This window comes from Tamandua tetradactyla, chromosome 12 (assembly GCF_023851605.1).
Source record: "Tamandua tetradactyla isolate mTamTet1 chromosome 12, mTamTet1.pri, whole genome shotgun sequence".
Lineage (NCBI taxonomy): Eukaryota > Metazoa > Chordata > Mammalia > Pilosa > Myrmecophagidae > Tamandua > Tamandua tetradactyla.
In genome coordinates, this window is record NC_135338.1 from 13,860,403 (window position 1) to 13,876,979 (window position 16,577).

At 35.4% G+C, this 16,577-nt stretch overlaps 1 protein-coding gene and 1 pseudogene across 7 annotated transcripts in view; one reads left to right on the plus strand and one right to left on the minus strand.

Annotated features, from left to right (window-relative positions):
• Positions 1 to 16,577, minus strand: part of STYX (serine/threonine/tyrosine interacting protein) — a 56,594-nt gene that overhangs the window by 37,488 nt on the left and 2,529 nt on the right. For all 7 annotated transcript variants that reach the window (XR_013160232.1, XR_013160231.1, XM_077122625.1 and 4 more), the window contains exons 2-4: positions 7,964 to 7,996; positions 4,644 to 4,697; positions 1,849 to 1,946 (exon numbers count right to left, since the gene is read on the minus strand). Coding sequence is in view for 5 of the 7 variants with exons in the window: in XM_077122625.1 (XP_076978740.1) it covers positions 1,849 to 1,946; positions 4,644 to 4,697; positions 7,964 to 7,996 (185 nt within the window). In the remaining 2 variants the exon portion in view is untranslated. The remainder of the gene's footprint in view (positions 1 to 1,848; positions 1,947 to 4,643; positions 4,698 to 7,963; positions 7,997 to 16,577) is intronic.
• On the plus strand, positions 9,706 to 10,811 carry LOC143651812 (transmembrane and coiled-coil domains protein 1 pseudogene; annotated as a pseudogene).

Below are 16,577 nucleotides of genomic sequence, written 5' to 3' on the forward strand. Positions count from 1 at the left end.
CTTCCCCTCAAAAAAAATTCAACAAATGGTGCTGTAATAAAGAAACGGTCACATGGAAAAAGAATGAATTGTGTCTCTCATTATATAGCAAACAAACAAAAAAAAGACAAAGTATATATGATGAAAAATAGGTCCCTTACCATTCCAGACCCTAAATTTCCTCTCAGACGCAACTATAAAATTTCTTTTCTATTACTCCAGAAATCCTCTATGTATATACAAGAACATATATGCCTAATGTATCTGTACATATTTTAAAAAACACATTGTAAGTATACACATGGTTGTGCAACCTACTTTGTTCATGTAATGAATCTTGGAGATCATTCCATATCAATCCACATTGATATACTTCATGCTCTTTCATGGTTACATACACTTACAAAACAATATAAATAAGAGCATTAAAATACTTTTAATATATATTTTTTATGGAGATGAACAGTATCTCTAGAAAGATATTCAAAGAAGAATTAACAGTAGCTGCCTTCCAGGAGAGAAGCAGGTTGGCTAGGTTTAGGGGAAGAAAGAGACTTCCATTATATTCCTTTATGTATCCTTTGGCTTTCATATCATATAATATATTCTTTATTTGAAAAACTAAGTTAAAATAGAGAACATTTAAAACCTTTAGATGCTTAGCCTCATTCCATTTAAGGTAAATGAGAAAAGCCAATTAAAAATACATGAAGGGGGCGGGCCACGGTGGCTCAGCAGGTAAGAATGCTTGCCTGCCAAGCCCAAGGACCCGGGTTCGATTCCTGATGCCTGCCCATGTAAAAAAAAATTAAAAAATAAAAATAAATAAAAATACATGAAGGATAGGTATAATCATCTTTTTTTTTCTTTCCTGTGTTCATTTTATTTCTTTTTCTATTGTCTTTTTGCTTCTTTTTCTGAATTAATGCAAATGTTCTAAGAAATGATGACTATGTAACTAGGTAATGATATTGTGAATTACTGATTATGTTGTTTTATTTTGTTTCTTATTTTTTTAATTAATAAATAAATTTTTAAAAATACATGAAGGAAAATAAAACAAAACAAACAAAAAATACATGAGACACCAATTTTATTCCTTGAGATTGGTAAAAATAAAATGTTTTATAATCTGTTTTGGTGAGGTACTAAGGAAAGTCATTCTCATTCATCTAAGAGTGGGAAAGTAAATTGAAAATTCTCTGGATGATGGTTTGTAATATCTATTATACTTTAAATTGCTCATATTCTTTGATCTAGCAATTCTACATCTATAAATTTATCCTAGAGATAGAGTCACATATAAATTAAATGACATATGTGGTGGGATATTCACTATATGTTATATAAGTAAAGGTTTGGAAACAATCTAAATGTCCATCCAATAGGGGACTGACTGAATAAGTTTTAGTATAGCCATACAATGGATTACAATGTAACTTAAAAAGAGTAAGGCAGCTATGTGTACTGATATGGAGCAATCTCTAAAAAACAACAGAAAAAGTCAGGATAAAATGCAAAGTTAATATATAGGATTATGCCTGTATGTGGGACATATAACTCTGGAAGGATAATCAGGAAGAAGTGCTAGTGGATGCCTCTAGGGAGGGGAATTGAGTAAGAGATCTGGCACAGGGAAACCTGCTTTTTGGATATAAATTCTTTCATATCGTTTGAATTCTGGTTTATGCGCATGAACTACCTATTTTTCAATGTAATTTATTTTAAAATTTTTATTTTAAAAATTAGATACTGTATGATTAAAAAAAAGTTATGTACAGAATAAAGTCTGTTAGTATAAAATAAACTTGAGATAAAAACATTAGATGCTTTGCTACCCTCAACAAAAATCATAGCAAAAATTCTTACCTAAATAATTGCTGAAAGTTTGGTTTAATAAAGTTTGCTTCAATATTTTGTCTTATGCATATTATATGGGTTATTCCATGTTTCTGTAGTATAGGTAGCTATAAAAAAGGGGGGGAGGGAGGAAAAATAGTTTAAAATAGAAAACAGTATCTTATTATAGCACAACTGTTTGAAAACACATAGGAATAATACTTTAGAAATAATACAACCACATCTGAGCCTTATGTATGATAGATTAAAGCTAATTTTATAATAATATAACTCTTGTGATTAGCAAGATATTTCCATGACTCAAAATTAATATACTGAAATGTCCTGAAAAGGATAAAAACTCTACTTTATATATCTGTAATTTCAGAGCTACACAGATTATTTAATAATCTACTTGGGAAGCGGTATTGCATAGTGGTTAAAAGCATGGACATTAGAGTCATGAGACCTCAAGGTTTAAATCCCAGCTCTGCTAATGACTTTAGTTTGTGGCTCAGTTTCTTTATTTGAAAATGGGGAAAGCACCACCTATTCACAGAATGACTTGAGAATTAAAAATAAAGTGTTTAGCATAGTGCCTGGCACATGGCAAGTGTTTAGTAAATGGTAATTATATATACTGACTACAGCCTCTGTTCTTTAAAGGATCTATTAAGAGAGTTAAATTATTAAAGAATTCATCATTACTGATCAAGTTAACAGCACTACTAGAGCACAAATCCCTAGAATACTACCCCTTCTAATATATTTTTTCTACCACAAAAAATAATTTATATAATTCACTGACTCAAATTAACCTTTCAGTTTTAAAATTCTTCTAAAATCTTAAAGTTAAAATATCAACTCCAAATGAATAAGCAAGTCATGCTTCCAAAAGAAATCAGAATTAATGACTTTGTACTTTCCAAGACAATTCCAGTTTACAATTCTATATAATTCCCACTTTCTCCATTAAACAGTCCAGAACAGTAGGACTAATAATTCAAGAGACATGTTACAGAATAATTCAAATGGTTTTCAAATATTTTAAATGTTAATTTTTGCAGTAAATTTTCCTATGTCTGGCATAGTATAGAGTTCAGTTATTTTTGTATTTAAGTACATCCTTAAGAGAGATAAGGTTTTAAGGTAGGTAGGATTAATCATCAATATTTCTTCTTCACATGTATATTAATACTGCAAAATGAATTCAATGTTCATTCTTTCATTCATGTTTGATAATTTATGATGGGTCTTTTATATATATTTTGTGAGAAACTACAAGAGATGTCTATAATTATGAATAAAAACCTATTTTAAACCTATTTTAACAAGCATGGAGGCAAATTAGACTATGACTAAATAAAAAAAAAAACTTGTCAAAATAGAACCCAAATGTAATAGTGAACAGAATATTTTGTACTTTTCAATGGATTTTTTACATAAAGCAAATTATTACTTCAATATCTACAAACAATAGAGAAAATTTGCAAAAAGAGACAGTTTTGTTACGAAGAAGCTGAATTTGTCCCTTTTATTAAAACGGTACTTGAATGTAATGAAAGATAGGCTTAAGCAAATGAGTCTTCAAAAAGGAGTTTATTCATTATTAAAGTTTCTTTATCTCCATTATTATTATTTTTGATAAAAGATAACTTTTGGGTGAAGTCTGAAGAAACAAGGTCCCTTTCCTAAGTCCATGGTAGAAGAGAGGTGGGAAGATAGATTTATAAATAAATGTAATGTGATAAATACTATAATAGCTATATTTATAAAGGACAGTAAGAATACAAAAAATAAATCATCTGAAAATCAATTTGAAGGCCAATATTTTGTTTATATTTGTTATTTACAAAGTCAGTCAGTTAAGTCTATATTATGTGCCCTACCTTTTCTCTAATACCTTTCTTTTACTAAATCCTCTTCTTTCCAACCTAGCTATAGGCCATCAATATAACTAGGGTTACTCTTGTATCATGTCTCAATAGTCAAAAAACCTTCCAGTTAGAAATGACTCTAATTTTTACTAATTTCCAACTACCTAAAATTTGTAAACATTATCAAATTATAACAAGAACATTTAAGACTCTACAGTATTACAAAAACTACTATAGAAAGACAAACTACAATTTAAGTATACTGATTTCTAAATAGCCAAGGTATTCAGGAAAACATAGCTGAATAAATCAAAGGGAATTAGAAGCATTTTTATAAACAAAGAAATATTAGCATGGCATGGGCTGATTCCTCTAGGAAGTAGCAACATTGCTACATATATTAAACTAAGATTCTACCCATTTTAATAGTGCACCTGAAGTCTATTAATTCAGTTTGACTATACAGGACATCTACATAGTGCAAAGCTATATTCTAGAGAGCACCCAGAACCCTAAAATCTGTAAAACAGAAGTGAAATTTGAGTCATTCTCAATAAAAACACACACACACATTCTTACCCTTAATAAGGTAATACTAAATTTGTTAAATTTTTAAATTTTGGGTTTTAATCATATTTTGTTCAGACAGTATGATTAGCAATTACAGATGTCTAATATTTCAGAGGATAAAGGTCAATTATTTGGTAGAATAAATCTTTCAAATACATGGATTTCATGAGAAAAATAAAATATAAGAAAACTCAGGGAGTTTTGGTTTTCAATGCTGGAGAAACTCTGGTCCAGAAAAAATTGGAAAATAGGTAGATACTCAAGAATGACAATTACTATAAAGACTCCCCCAAAAATAAAACTGTAACTACTAGAAAAACTTACCCCAGAAAAGTTGGTTAATAAAGTTTCTTGGTGTATCAAACCTAAAGTTCATACCTTGCTTTTCATAGCAGAAGAATATGGGCCTAAAAACAATCCAGGTAAAATTTCCTAGAAAAAAAAAATGGAGATATTTAACATCAGCAACTGAAATCCATGTATGTACCATATAACTGGATTTCTGGGTGTTTTCATGGTTACTATAATTTGTTTAAAAGTTTATTATTTAGGGAGTATTTCCTAGCCAGACTGAGCAAATATTTAGGAAGAGTAATACAGATATGCTTTATAACATCACATGAGACATTCAAAATTTTAAAATAGTTATGAAAAGTCAGCTATTTGAACTTTCATAATGCTTCTTATAAGCTATTTGGGTAGAATTAGAACATTGTATTGTTTCTTTTAGATTAATAAAGCCTCTCTACATTTTACTTCTACTCTCTGCTACAGTCTAGCAATAAAATAGGCATAAAGGAAATTATTTCCTTAGAGTTACTCAAAACCTTATTTAGCCAAATCAAAAGGAGTGCAAGATGCAAGAGGACTAGAATTTTTATTTATAATTGAAAGAAGTAATATTATTATTGCAAAATTAAATAAAGACCAAAGAAAATTTTCACCTTTTGACAGTCTTAACAATTTAATGTTCAGTGTGGATATATCATGTCCTAGGTACTAATATAGTGTGATCTTTGTCAGTTTTATAAGACGTGACAATTATTTGAGTAGAGGTTAAGTTCTACCAGCTTCTTATGGGTAGAAATTATGTTTTAGTCATTTTATTCCCCATTTTATCAAGTAAAATGCTTCATGGGTACTCACATATTTTTAAAAATGAATTTTCACTAAAAAAGAAAGGAAACATTTTTAAAAGTCTAGAGAACAGAGAGAAACAAGTGCTAGAGAAAATGCAGAGAAAGAGATGTACCTATTTACTACTGGTAGGGAAGCTGAGAGGTACAGCCCTTGAAGGGCAGTGTGGTGGTTCCACAGGAGGTTAAGGGCGGGGTTGCCATAGGATCCTGAAACCCCATTGCTAAGTATATACCTGGAGGAACTGAGTGTGGGGACCTGAATGGAGACTTGCACACTGGTGTTTATGGTGCAGTGTTCGAGATTCACAATGGATGGACATGGCCAAAGGGTACAATGACTGAGAAATGGAAGGGGGAACTGTGTTATATACATATAATGGACTACTGAGTAGCCACAGGAAGAAATGAAGTTGTGAGGCATCCAACTAGGTGAATGAACCTTAAGGACTGTATGTTAAATGATATGTCAGGAAAAAAAAAGACAAAAATTATCATGTCTCACTTTTATGGACTAACTATAATATAAAAACTCGGTGAACTGAAGTTGAGAGCATGGGTTATCAGATGTTCGGGCCGATTGTAAAGGGCCTTAGATTGTAAGTCTTAAAGCAGTCATATAGATTCACGAGTGGTAGCTGTTATTTCTAAATTCTAAGATACTAAGCTGTTTGTATATAACCTGGTAGTTCCCAGAAACTTTGTGTATTTATATGACATCTCAAGCTATGAAAGTCAACATTACCCCATACAGGAACTGTTTAAAAAGCTGAAAAAGGGATCAGATTTTGATTAGAGATATGAATGGAGCTAATCTGGATAGGAAAAATGTAGATCAGAATACTAAAGGGTGATATCGTCCATATTTTAAAATTTCAACTTCTGTGTGAAACCAAAGGGAGAGTTGTTTAGTTGATACAAAATTTATATTTTGGGTAGCGCATTACCTAATTTAACCTGCATGGTCAGTTTAGTTGACCACCATAAGTACATGGAATCTTGAATAGGGCAAGAGATCTTGTTGGTTTGTCCAGGTTAGTGTGATGCCCTGATATATCCCAGAGTAATTTACGCAGTAAATAAAGAAGTATTTGCAAAGTCCCCTTGGGGGAATGGGGAGAAAGGAGGAAATATTCAACTTCCCCATTTGGAGAATTTCTTATATTTTCACAAGCACTGGGGACAACCAAATCAATACACTGAGCCTTCGATTCTGGGATTCGTCCCTGTGAAACTTATTCCTGCAAAGAATAAATTAAGTCTACTTAAAATTAGGTCTAAGAGTCACCCCCAGAGAACCTCTTCTGTTGCTCTGACGGGTTTCTCTCTCTAAGCCAGCTCGGCAGGTGAACTCACTGCCCTCCCTCGCTACGTGGGTCATGACTCCCAGGGGTTATGTATCTCCCTGGCAACATGGGAAAGAACTCTGGGCATCATGAGATGGAGAAACCCTTCTTGACCAAAAAAAGGAGAAGAAAGAAATGAGGCAAATTAAAGTTTCAGTGGCTGAGAGATTTCAAACAGAGTCGAGAGGTTATCCTGGAGGTTATTCTTACGTATTATATAGATATCCCTTTTTGGTTTATGGTGTATTGGAGTGGCCAAAGGGAAGTACCTGAAACTGTTGAGCTGTGTTCCAATAGCTGTGATTCCTAAAGACGATTATATAACAAAGTAACTTTTACAGTGTAATTGTGTGATTGTGAAAACCTTGTGTCTGATGCTCCTTTTATCCAGGGTATGAGTAAAAAAATAAATAAATAATGGGGGGGAGGGGGTAAAATAAACTGAGTAGATAGAAAGACTAGTAATCAACGAGAGGGAGGGGTAAGGGATATGGTATGTATGATTTTTTACTTTTTATTTCTTTTTCTGGAATGATGCAAATGTTGTAAAAATGATCATAGTGATGAATATACACAACTTGTGATGATACTCTGAGCCACTGATTGTATACCATGTCAGGACTGTATGTGTGTGAAAATTTGTCAATAAAAATATAAAAAAAAAGACAGAGATTCCCAGGTACAGGAAACACTGCTTGATTCTGGGGCTAGTAGAGTTGCCTGTAAATAAAAAGAAATGGAAAAGAAAAAAGAATGCTATGTGGGTTAGCATTTTAATTCCTGCCAAACTTGAAGTACTCAAGTTAGTTTTTTGAAGGATCTACTTATGGAAGTTGAGTGAAAATCAGACACAAAGATGAACAGCCAATACTTCTGAACGTACTAAATCAGACAAATGGCATATAAAGCTAATGTATAAGTATAAATTAATGTATAAATAATGAAAGTATAAGGATACTTTCAAAAGCATCCAATTTTTCAGATAAGGAGAAAGGAAGTGACCCCTTTAGCACATATGTGCATTAATATGTCCCTCTCCTAAGGAAGAAAAACAATTCATTTTTCCATCTTTTTAAGATCTGAAATTAACTGCAAATAGGTGACTATTTAAATTACTCAGTGAGTCAGCAGCTCTAAGTCCTTTATGAAATGAGATCAAGTTATTTAATAATAATAATAATATCAGTTAGCTTGGACAAATACAGAACTCTCATACCTGCATCTCTCGTCTCATAGGATAGGTCCATTCCTTGAAAACACGGGAAAAAAAAAATAACATTGTGAAACATCACACAGTTAAAGTTTAAAAATGTGACACATGAGTGTGTGGATTTCAAAAAATTACATTATGCTTTAAGATCATATAAAAATAGCAGATACAGTAAGCTTTGCAAACACGTGCAAATTTAAATCTCAAGAGACAAAGATTAAAATACATTAAATAACTGGGATTCTAGGATTATGATTATGTTACTTCATACAATGGGATGGAATAGCTCATTATTCACAAGAATTATGGTGTTCCAGAAGTTTCTCCCAAAAATTTATCCTCGAAGTCAAAAGTGGCAAATAGATTTTTGCCCTGGCGTGAAAACAATCAACTGGCAGTAAATACCTAAAATACTGTGTGGAAAAAGACTCAGGAAGAAGAAAGGTATGCAAAAGGTATTTACCATCCCTGATCTAACTGCCAAATGTTATCAAACTGCTTTTCCCTTAATCTCAGTCAGCCCTAAGATTCTATCAAGTTCCATACCCTTCACATACACATTTCACAGAAGTACAGATTTCATTGTCTTTGAAATGCAGACTAGTAATGAAGTTGGAAAGTAATATAAATGACAAAATAGCTTAAAAGATAAGAAAAAAGCAGTTACAAAAATTATATGACGAGTTCATTATACTACAGATAGTCCTTATCTATGAATGAATAGCAGTCCAAAAATTTCTCTAAATTGGCTGCTTAAAATTCAGATTTATAAATAGTAATTAAGTTCCCAGGTTATAACAAAAAACTTTTTTATTTAAAATAATTTCTGCTTACTGAAAAGTTACAAAAGCAGGATAAGGAATTCTATTTATGCTTCAACCAAATTTCCAAAGTTAGAAAAATATTTTTAACACAAAAGGTAGAAATGTTATACATTTGTAATAAAAAGATAATATTGGTGCAATGACACCAGTTATTTTAAAATGAGAAACAAAAAATGCTTTTTTGTTTTTATCTTTGAAAATTGGTCCCAGCAACGCAGAAGTAGTCTATAAACCATGGGTAACCCTCCTTATAATGATAGCTAAAATACATTTAAAAGCCTCCATCCTTCCCGCCCTTAGATGAAGGCATTGCAGTATCTCATGACAGAACAATGAAATGGCTCCAAGTTTGCTGCGGCTCCCAAGAAAATTCTTTCGACATCTATGACAGACTTCAAAATGTTTTGCCATCGACTTTTCTAAGAAGCTCCTTTCAGAAAATCCTTTCTCCTGTGGATTGCTTTGTCTGAAGATACTCAGGGTGACAATGTGGTTCAGCGCTTTAGCCTCAGGAGGCAGCTATCCAAGATCGAGCGGTTGGAAGTAAGCAGCCTTGCCCACACTTCCCGTGCAGTGGCCTCTAGCACGGATGGCATCATCCACACAGACTCTGGGGATGGAACACCAGACCCTCAGCGTACAAAGGCTGCTATTGCTCACCTGCATCAGAAGATCCTGAAGCTCACAGAACAGATCAAGATTGCGCAAACAGCTTGGAATGACAATGTTGCTGAGTATTTAAAGCTTGCCAACAGTGCGGACAAGCAGCAAGCAGCCCACATCAAGCAGGTCTTTCAGAAGAAAAACCAGAAATCCTCCCAAACCATCCTTCAGCTACAAAAGAAGCTTGAACACTACCACCGGAAGCTCCGGGAGGTAGAACAGAATGGGATCCTGCGACAGCCAAAGGGTGTCTTCAGGGACATGCACCAAGGTCTGAAGGATGTGGGAGCAGAGATGACTATCTTCAGTGAGGGTATGGTAGACAGCGTCAAGGGTGGACTCTCCAGTTTCTCCCAGGCTACCCATTCAGCAGCAGGGGCTGTAGTCTCAAAAGCCCAGAGAGATCGCCTTATTGATTCGGAATAAATTTGGCAGCGCAGACAACATCTCTAATCTGAAAGACTCTTTAGAGGAAGGTCAAGTGGAGGATGGGGGGAAGACTTTGGGGGTGATTTCAAACTTTCAATCGACCCCAAAATATGGTAGTGAGGAAGATTGTTCTAGTGCCACATTAGGCTCAGTGGGAGCCAACAGCATGACTGGGGGCACTGCTGTAGGAGCATCCAGCTCCAAAACAAGCACCCTGGACATGCAGAGCTCAGGATTTGATGCACTACTACACGAGATCCAGGAGATCTGAGAAACGCAGGCCAGGCTAGAGAAATCCTTTGAGACCCTCAAGGAGCATTATCAGAGGGACTATTCTTTAATTATGCAAACATTACAGGAGGACGATATAGGTGTGAACGATTAGAAGAACAACTAAATGACTTAACAGAACTCCACCAGAATGAAATCTTGAACTTGAAGCAAGAATTGGCCAGATGGAAGAGAAAATTGCATATCAGTTCTATGAACGGGCCTGGGACATCCAGGAAGCCCTGGAGCATGCCAGACCCGCATCTCCAAAATGGAACTGCAGTAGCAGCAGCAAGTGGTGCAGCTGGAAGGGCTGGAGAATGCCACTGCCCGGAACCTTCTGGGCAAACTCATCAACATCCTTCTAGCTGTCACGGCGGTTCTTTTGGTCTTTGTCTCCACAGCGGCCAACTGTGTGGTCCCCCTCATGAAGACTTGCAACAGGACGTTCAGCACTTTACTCCTTGTGGTTTTCATTGCCCTTCTCTGGAAGGACTGGGATGCCCTCTCTTTAGCTATGTGTAATGTTTCTTTTCATCCCCCAGATGATGCTGGCACAAAGCAGCTGCTCCCCTATCCTCTGGCGAGTGCATGCAGCAAAGAATTTTAGACAGCAACTTACCTACTCTGAAGTTTTCTACAACAAGAGTTGAGTGGATCTGTTTACATTTAGGATAACGTTTTTTTTCTTCAAGAGACATAATTGCAAAGTAGTTTTTAGATTTTATCCAAGAAGTTTTTTGGGCAAAAATCTTGAATCATTTTTATGTAGTATGATTTTCTTTGGGATGCAAATCTTATAACAGTCCTTTAATATGAACCAACAACCTGGAACACACTGAAGGGCATTCTAAATTGTGGCTTGAATGACTGCACTAAACCCACGAAAGAGATGAGAAAACCTAATTAGGGCAAATGAGGTCATCCTAATCATCTGTCTTTTCTGAGTTCACCACCTTTCCTGCTCCCAGACTAACTTTACTGTGAAATCCTATCACATTCCATGTCTGAATGTTTGGATTCAGGGTGGATTTTCCTTGTCCGTGGACGAATACATGGATCTCCCTGACTTTCTCACCCTCACCCATGTTAGCCACTCATGCTAAGCTGGGAAGTATGATCACTTCTGAACCTGGTCCCTTAACAACTCTGCTCGGACAGAAAAGCGAGAGTGTCACGCCCCCAGGATCACCGCACAACCCTACTACAGTATTCTGAAATAGCCCTTTAAATACTTAATTTTAAGCAAAATTCTTTGGCGGCACTTTTTTTTTTTTTTTTTTTTTTTAAGAGAGAGGGAGGAAAGGAAGGAAAGACAGAGAAGGAAGGAAGGAAGGAAGAAAGGGAAACATTTTTAAACATTTTCTTGTTTTTATTATATTTTGTTTGTTTGTTTGTTTTTTACATGGGCTGGGGCCGGGAATCGAACCGGGGTCCTCCGGCACGGCAGGCAAGCACTCTTGCCCGCTGAGCCACCGCGGCCCGCCCTTTGGCGGCACTTTTAAGGGTTTTTTTATATGTGTATAGTCACCAATTTAAAAACAAAAAATCCAAACAGCACACTTGAAGAATGCAATACTCAAACTCTCAATGCTTCCTTATGGCTTATAATAGGATTTTTAACTATTGTTATTATTATTATTATTGGGTTTTTTTGGACAGGGTTGGGAGGGTCTTTTATTTTTCTTTTGAAATAAAGAAATGATGCTTTTAAATGAAAAAAATAGTTACATGGATAAAGAAAATTGGATATACATATAACGGAATATTGTTTGACCATAAAAAGGAGTAAAGTACTGATACAAAATAGAACATGGATAAATTCTGAAAATATGGTAAGTGAAATAAGTCAGACACAAAAGAACCAAAATTTTAAGATTCCACTTATATGAAAAATCTAGAATACGCAAATCCACAGAGACAGAAAGTAGACCACAGGTTACCAGGAGCAGGAGGGAGGAGAAAATGGGAAGTTATTGCTTAGTGGGTACAGAGTTTCTGTTTTGGGTGATGAAAATTTTGTAAATAGATGGCGATAGCTGTACAAATTGCGAATGTAATCAATGCCACAGAACTGTACATTTAAAAATGGTTAAAATAGCAAATTTCATTTTATATATATTTTATTACACACATAAAAATCTCCGAATGCATAGTTGAACTAAAAAGAGAGTGAGACAGATATGCACACACAAACAGAAGAAACCACAAACCCAGGAAGTTACTGAGCAATGAAACAGAGGATGTCCTGAGAACATCTTATTGTTCTCTCATGGCCATATATTTCTTTCTGTTCTTTTAAATTGAGCTATAAAAGAATATACGATAGGTGGTCAAAACCCAAACCTGAATGTAGAGCTCACTGAATTTTATAAATGTACATACCACTGAGCTCAAGTTTCCATTATCCCAGAAGATTCCTTTATGCCTCTTTTCGGTCAATACTCTCACTCTCCAGAGAGTATTTATCACCACCAAATAGTTTTGCCTGTTCTTGAACTTAATATAAACAGAATCAAACAGCTATACTCTTTTGTGTCTAGCTTTTTTTACTCAATCTAATTAACGTTGAGATTCATCCATGTCACTGCACGTGTCTTTTGTTTGTTTCTATTTATTGTGTGTAGTGTACTGTTGTATGAGTAGCCCACAATTTACTCATTCTCCTACTGATGAAGTTTTAAACAGCTGCCATTTGGGGGCCATTATGAATAAAGGTGCTATGAAAATTCTTCTGCATGCCTTTTGCTGGACTTATGTTTTTCTTGGATATATATATAGCAATGGAAGTGCTGGATCACAAGATAGACCTATGTTTCGCTTTACTAGATGCTGCCAAACGTTTTCCAATACCAATTTAAACTCCTACCAGCAACATACGGGAGTTACAGTTGTTCTATATCCTCACCATGGCCTTATTTTAAATGACACTATGCATGACATAATACAAAGTCCAAGACCTGCTCAAGACAGAAGTCAGACAAAGACCAAAAAGCTGGAACTACAAAAGGCAACACTCTCCCTGAGAGATAAATTAAGGAGGAGGAAAAAACCACTTCCTTATCTCCAAAGACGTGAGGTCTCTTGCCCTTCTGAGCTTTTGGCTCTGGGTAGAAAGTGGTAGAATCTGGCCTTCAGTCACGTCTGGAAGACCAATGACAATGTCGGGCGGTACTAGGCAGACAACGCCTCTGGGTCCCTGGGAGAAACAGATGTAAATTCTCTCTGAAGGAACATACTTTAAACAAGGATAAGAAATAATTCACACAGATAAAGTCCCAATGAGCTCACAATAAAAAGATCAATTAAAAAAACAACAATAAGGGGTGCGTGGTGGTTCAGTGGCAGAATGCTCCCCTTCCATGAGGGAGACCAAAGTTCAATTCCCAGACCAAGCACCAGAAAAAAAAAAGGAATGAGGCACCATAGGAAGCAGAAACTGAATCATACCCACAAGACCGAAGATATTACAATTAACAAGAAATATAAAATATGTATTTAAAGAAATAAGAGAATATAGAAAATATGATCATGAATTAAGAAATTTACTTTTAAAGAGCCAAATAGAATATGGAGAAATGAAAACTATAATTGAAATGTAAAATCACTGAATATGTTAAACAAAAAATAGAACATAGAAAAAGAATGTGAGTGGGAAAACAACTAGAGAAATTCAGCACAGAGAAAGAGTTGGAAAACATGAGCATTAGTAGATATGTAAGACAGAATGAGGGAAAGACTATATGGAAGGTACCATGTATTAGAACATCTTTCAGGCTCTCTTCATACAAATGCAAAGTTACATGAGCTGTAACTTTGAAAATGTTTTAATAAAAATGTTCAGGGCGGGCCATGGTGGCTGAGCAGGCAGAGTTCTCGCCTACTATGCAGGAGGCCCAGGTTCAATTCCAGAAACCTGCCCATGCAAAAAAAAAAAAAAAAGATTAAAAAATGTTCAAAGACTTGCAAATAAACGCACTAACGAAGGATTCTGGCTATAAACATTAGATAAAAATAAAACCTTAATTCTAATCATCAGATGGATCAAGTGGATTAAAACATGTAACTTTTAGACATACCAAGACAGAACACAAATTTTACATGGAAGATGGGAGGCAATATGGGTAAAAAAAAAAAAAAAAAAAAAAATTAGAACACTGCATCTGAGCTGCAACATTTCACAAAACAGAAAAATTAATATTACACTTTCTCTGGTTCAAAAAAAAACAAAAGGCAGTTCTCTCCAGAGTAAGACTTTTTCCTTAGTTCCCATACCTAGCTCAAGCTTGCTTAAACCAAAGGACCAGTTATCATTCAGAAAATGAGATTTTTCACTGAAATAAAAATGAAAGGGTTGGGGGGAAACAGAAAGGCAGAAGGTAATTTCAAGGATGACACTTCTACATCAATTCTTAAACCTGGTGGCACATTAGAATCATCTGGTATGCTTTCCATCCCAGACCAATTAAATCAGAATCAGTGGTGGTGGGGCACAGGTATGGGAATTTTTTTAAAGCTTCTGCATGATTCTACTTTACAACCAGGGTTAAAAAGTACCATTCTGTTTGTCCAGATTAGTGTGGTGCCCTGATAAATCTCAGAGTGATTTAGATAGTGAATAAAGAAGTACTTGCAGAGTACCCCTAGGGGAATGGGGAGAAAGATTCCACTTCCCTATCTGGAGAATTTCTGTTACCCCAACAAGCAGTGGGGACAACCAAATCAACAAGCCTACGAAACTTATTCCTACAAAGGATAAGCTAATCCTACTTAAAATTAGGCCTAAGAGCCACCCCCAAAGAACCTCTTTTGTTGCTCAGATGTGGCCTCTCTAAGCCTGACACAGCAAGTGAACTCACTGCCCTCCCTTTTACATGGGACACAACTTCCAGGTGTAAATCTCCCTTGCAATGTGGGTCAGAAATTACAGGATGAGGTGGGACCCAGAATCAAGGGATTGAGAAAACCTTCTTGACCAAAAGGGGCAAGAGAGAAATGAGACTATAAATAAAGTGTCCATGGCTGAGAGATTTCAAACAGTCGAGAGGTCATTCCTGGAGGTTATTCTTATGCATTATATAGATAGCCTTTCTTAGTTTATGGTGTAATGGAGTTGTCTACCTGACAACTATAGAGCTGTGTTCCAGCAGCCGTGATTCTTGAAGATGACTGTATAATGACAAAGCTTTTACAATATGACTGTCCGTGAAAACCTTGTGTCTGATGCTCTTTTTTTCTAGGATATGGACAGATGAGTAAAAAACATGGATAAAAAATAAATAATAGGAGGAACAAAGGTTAAAATAAACTGGGTAGATGGAAACACTAGTGGTCAATGAGAAGGTGGGGTGAGGGGTAAGGTATGCATGAGTTTTTTCTTTTTTATTTCTTTTTTCTGAAGTGATACAAATGTTCAGAAAACTATCATGGTGATGAATACACAACTATGTGATGATATTGTGAGCTACTGATTGTACAACATGTATAGAATGTTTGTATGTTGATTTGTCAACAACAAAAAAAGTAACATTCTAAGGAAGAGAGCTAGGAAAGATCTGAGATAATACGTAATTCCTATCTCTGCTTCCATAATATAGGAATCAAAAGAGAAAAGAAAATTGAAAGGGCAATATTTAAGTTGTCAAACTGCGATAAAAATAATTTATATTTTACTTTCTATCTGAAGAGATGACAGAACATTAATTTTTGAATTAGAATACAGTAGCCCTAGCTATGCAACTGATTTGCTTAAAAACTGGTACTCTAAGCTGCTCTTTTTTCTTTCTCACATTTAAAAACTACTGTAATCTTGTCATGTCACAAGACTCTATATTAAAACCAATTATGCCCAGAAACTGTTAACTTTAAAGAAAGAATGGTGAATGAGAGAGGAACTTATGGTGACTAATCTCTCTTATGAAGCTTTCAGTCTATAATGGAAAACAGACATTGAACAAAAATTACAGCATGATAACTGTTACAAAGGTAGATACAAAGGCACCAAGTACTACAAAAGCTTTAAACCTGGGGTAATGAACTACTCTGGGGCGGGGGTGGGGGACGGGGTAGACAGGAGGAACTGACAAAATCAGAGAAAGGTTCTTTCAAGAAAAGATGCCTACGGTGAGATTTAACCCAAGAGTAAGAAGGTAATTAGGTGAGGCAAAGTGGGTACCGACAGCAGTGAGGAGCGAAAACAACAACACAAAGGCCCTGAGGTGAGTGGGTGTGGGGCAGGGAAAGAGCATTCAAGGAACTGAGAGAGAAGGACTACCAGTGGGCATTCAGAAGAGGGGGCAAGGGGAAACTCATGTTGAGATGAGAGGGTTCAGTAGATGTCAGATCACAGGAGACTTTGTAGATGTTAAGTAACTGAACTTCATCCTCCAAACAATGGGAAATCGTTGACCAGTTTAAAACAAAGGAGTGACATA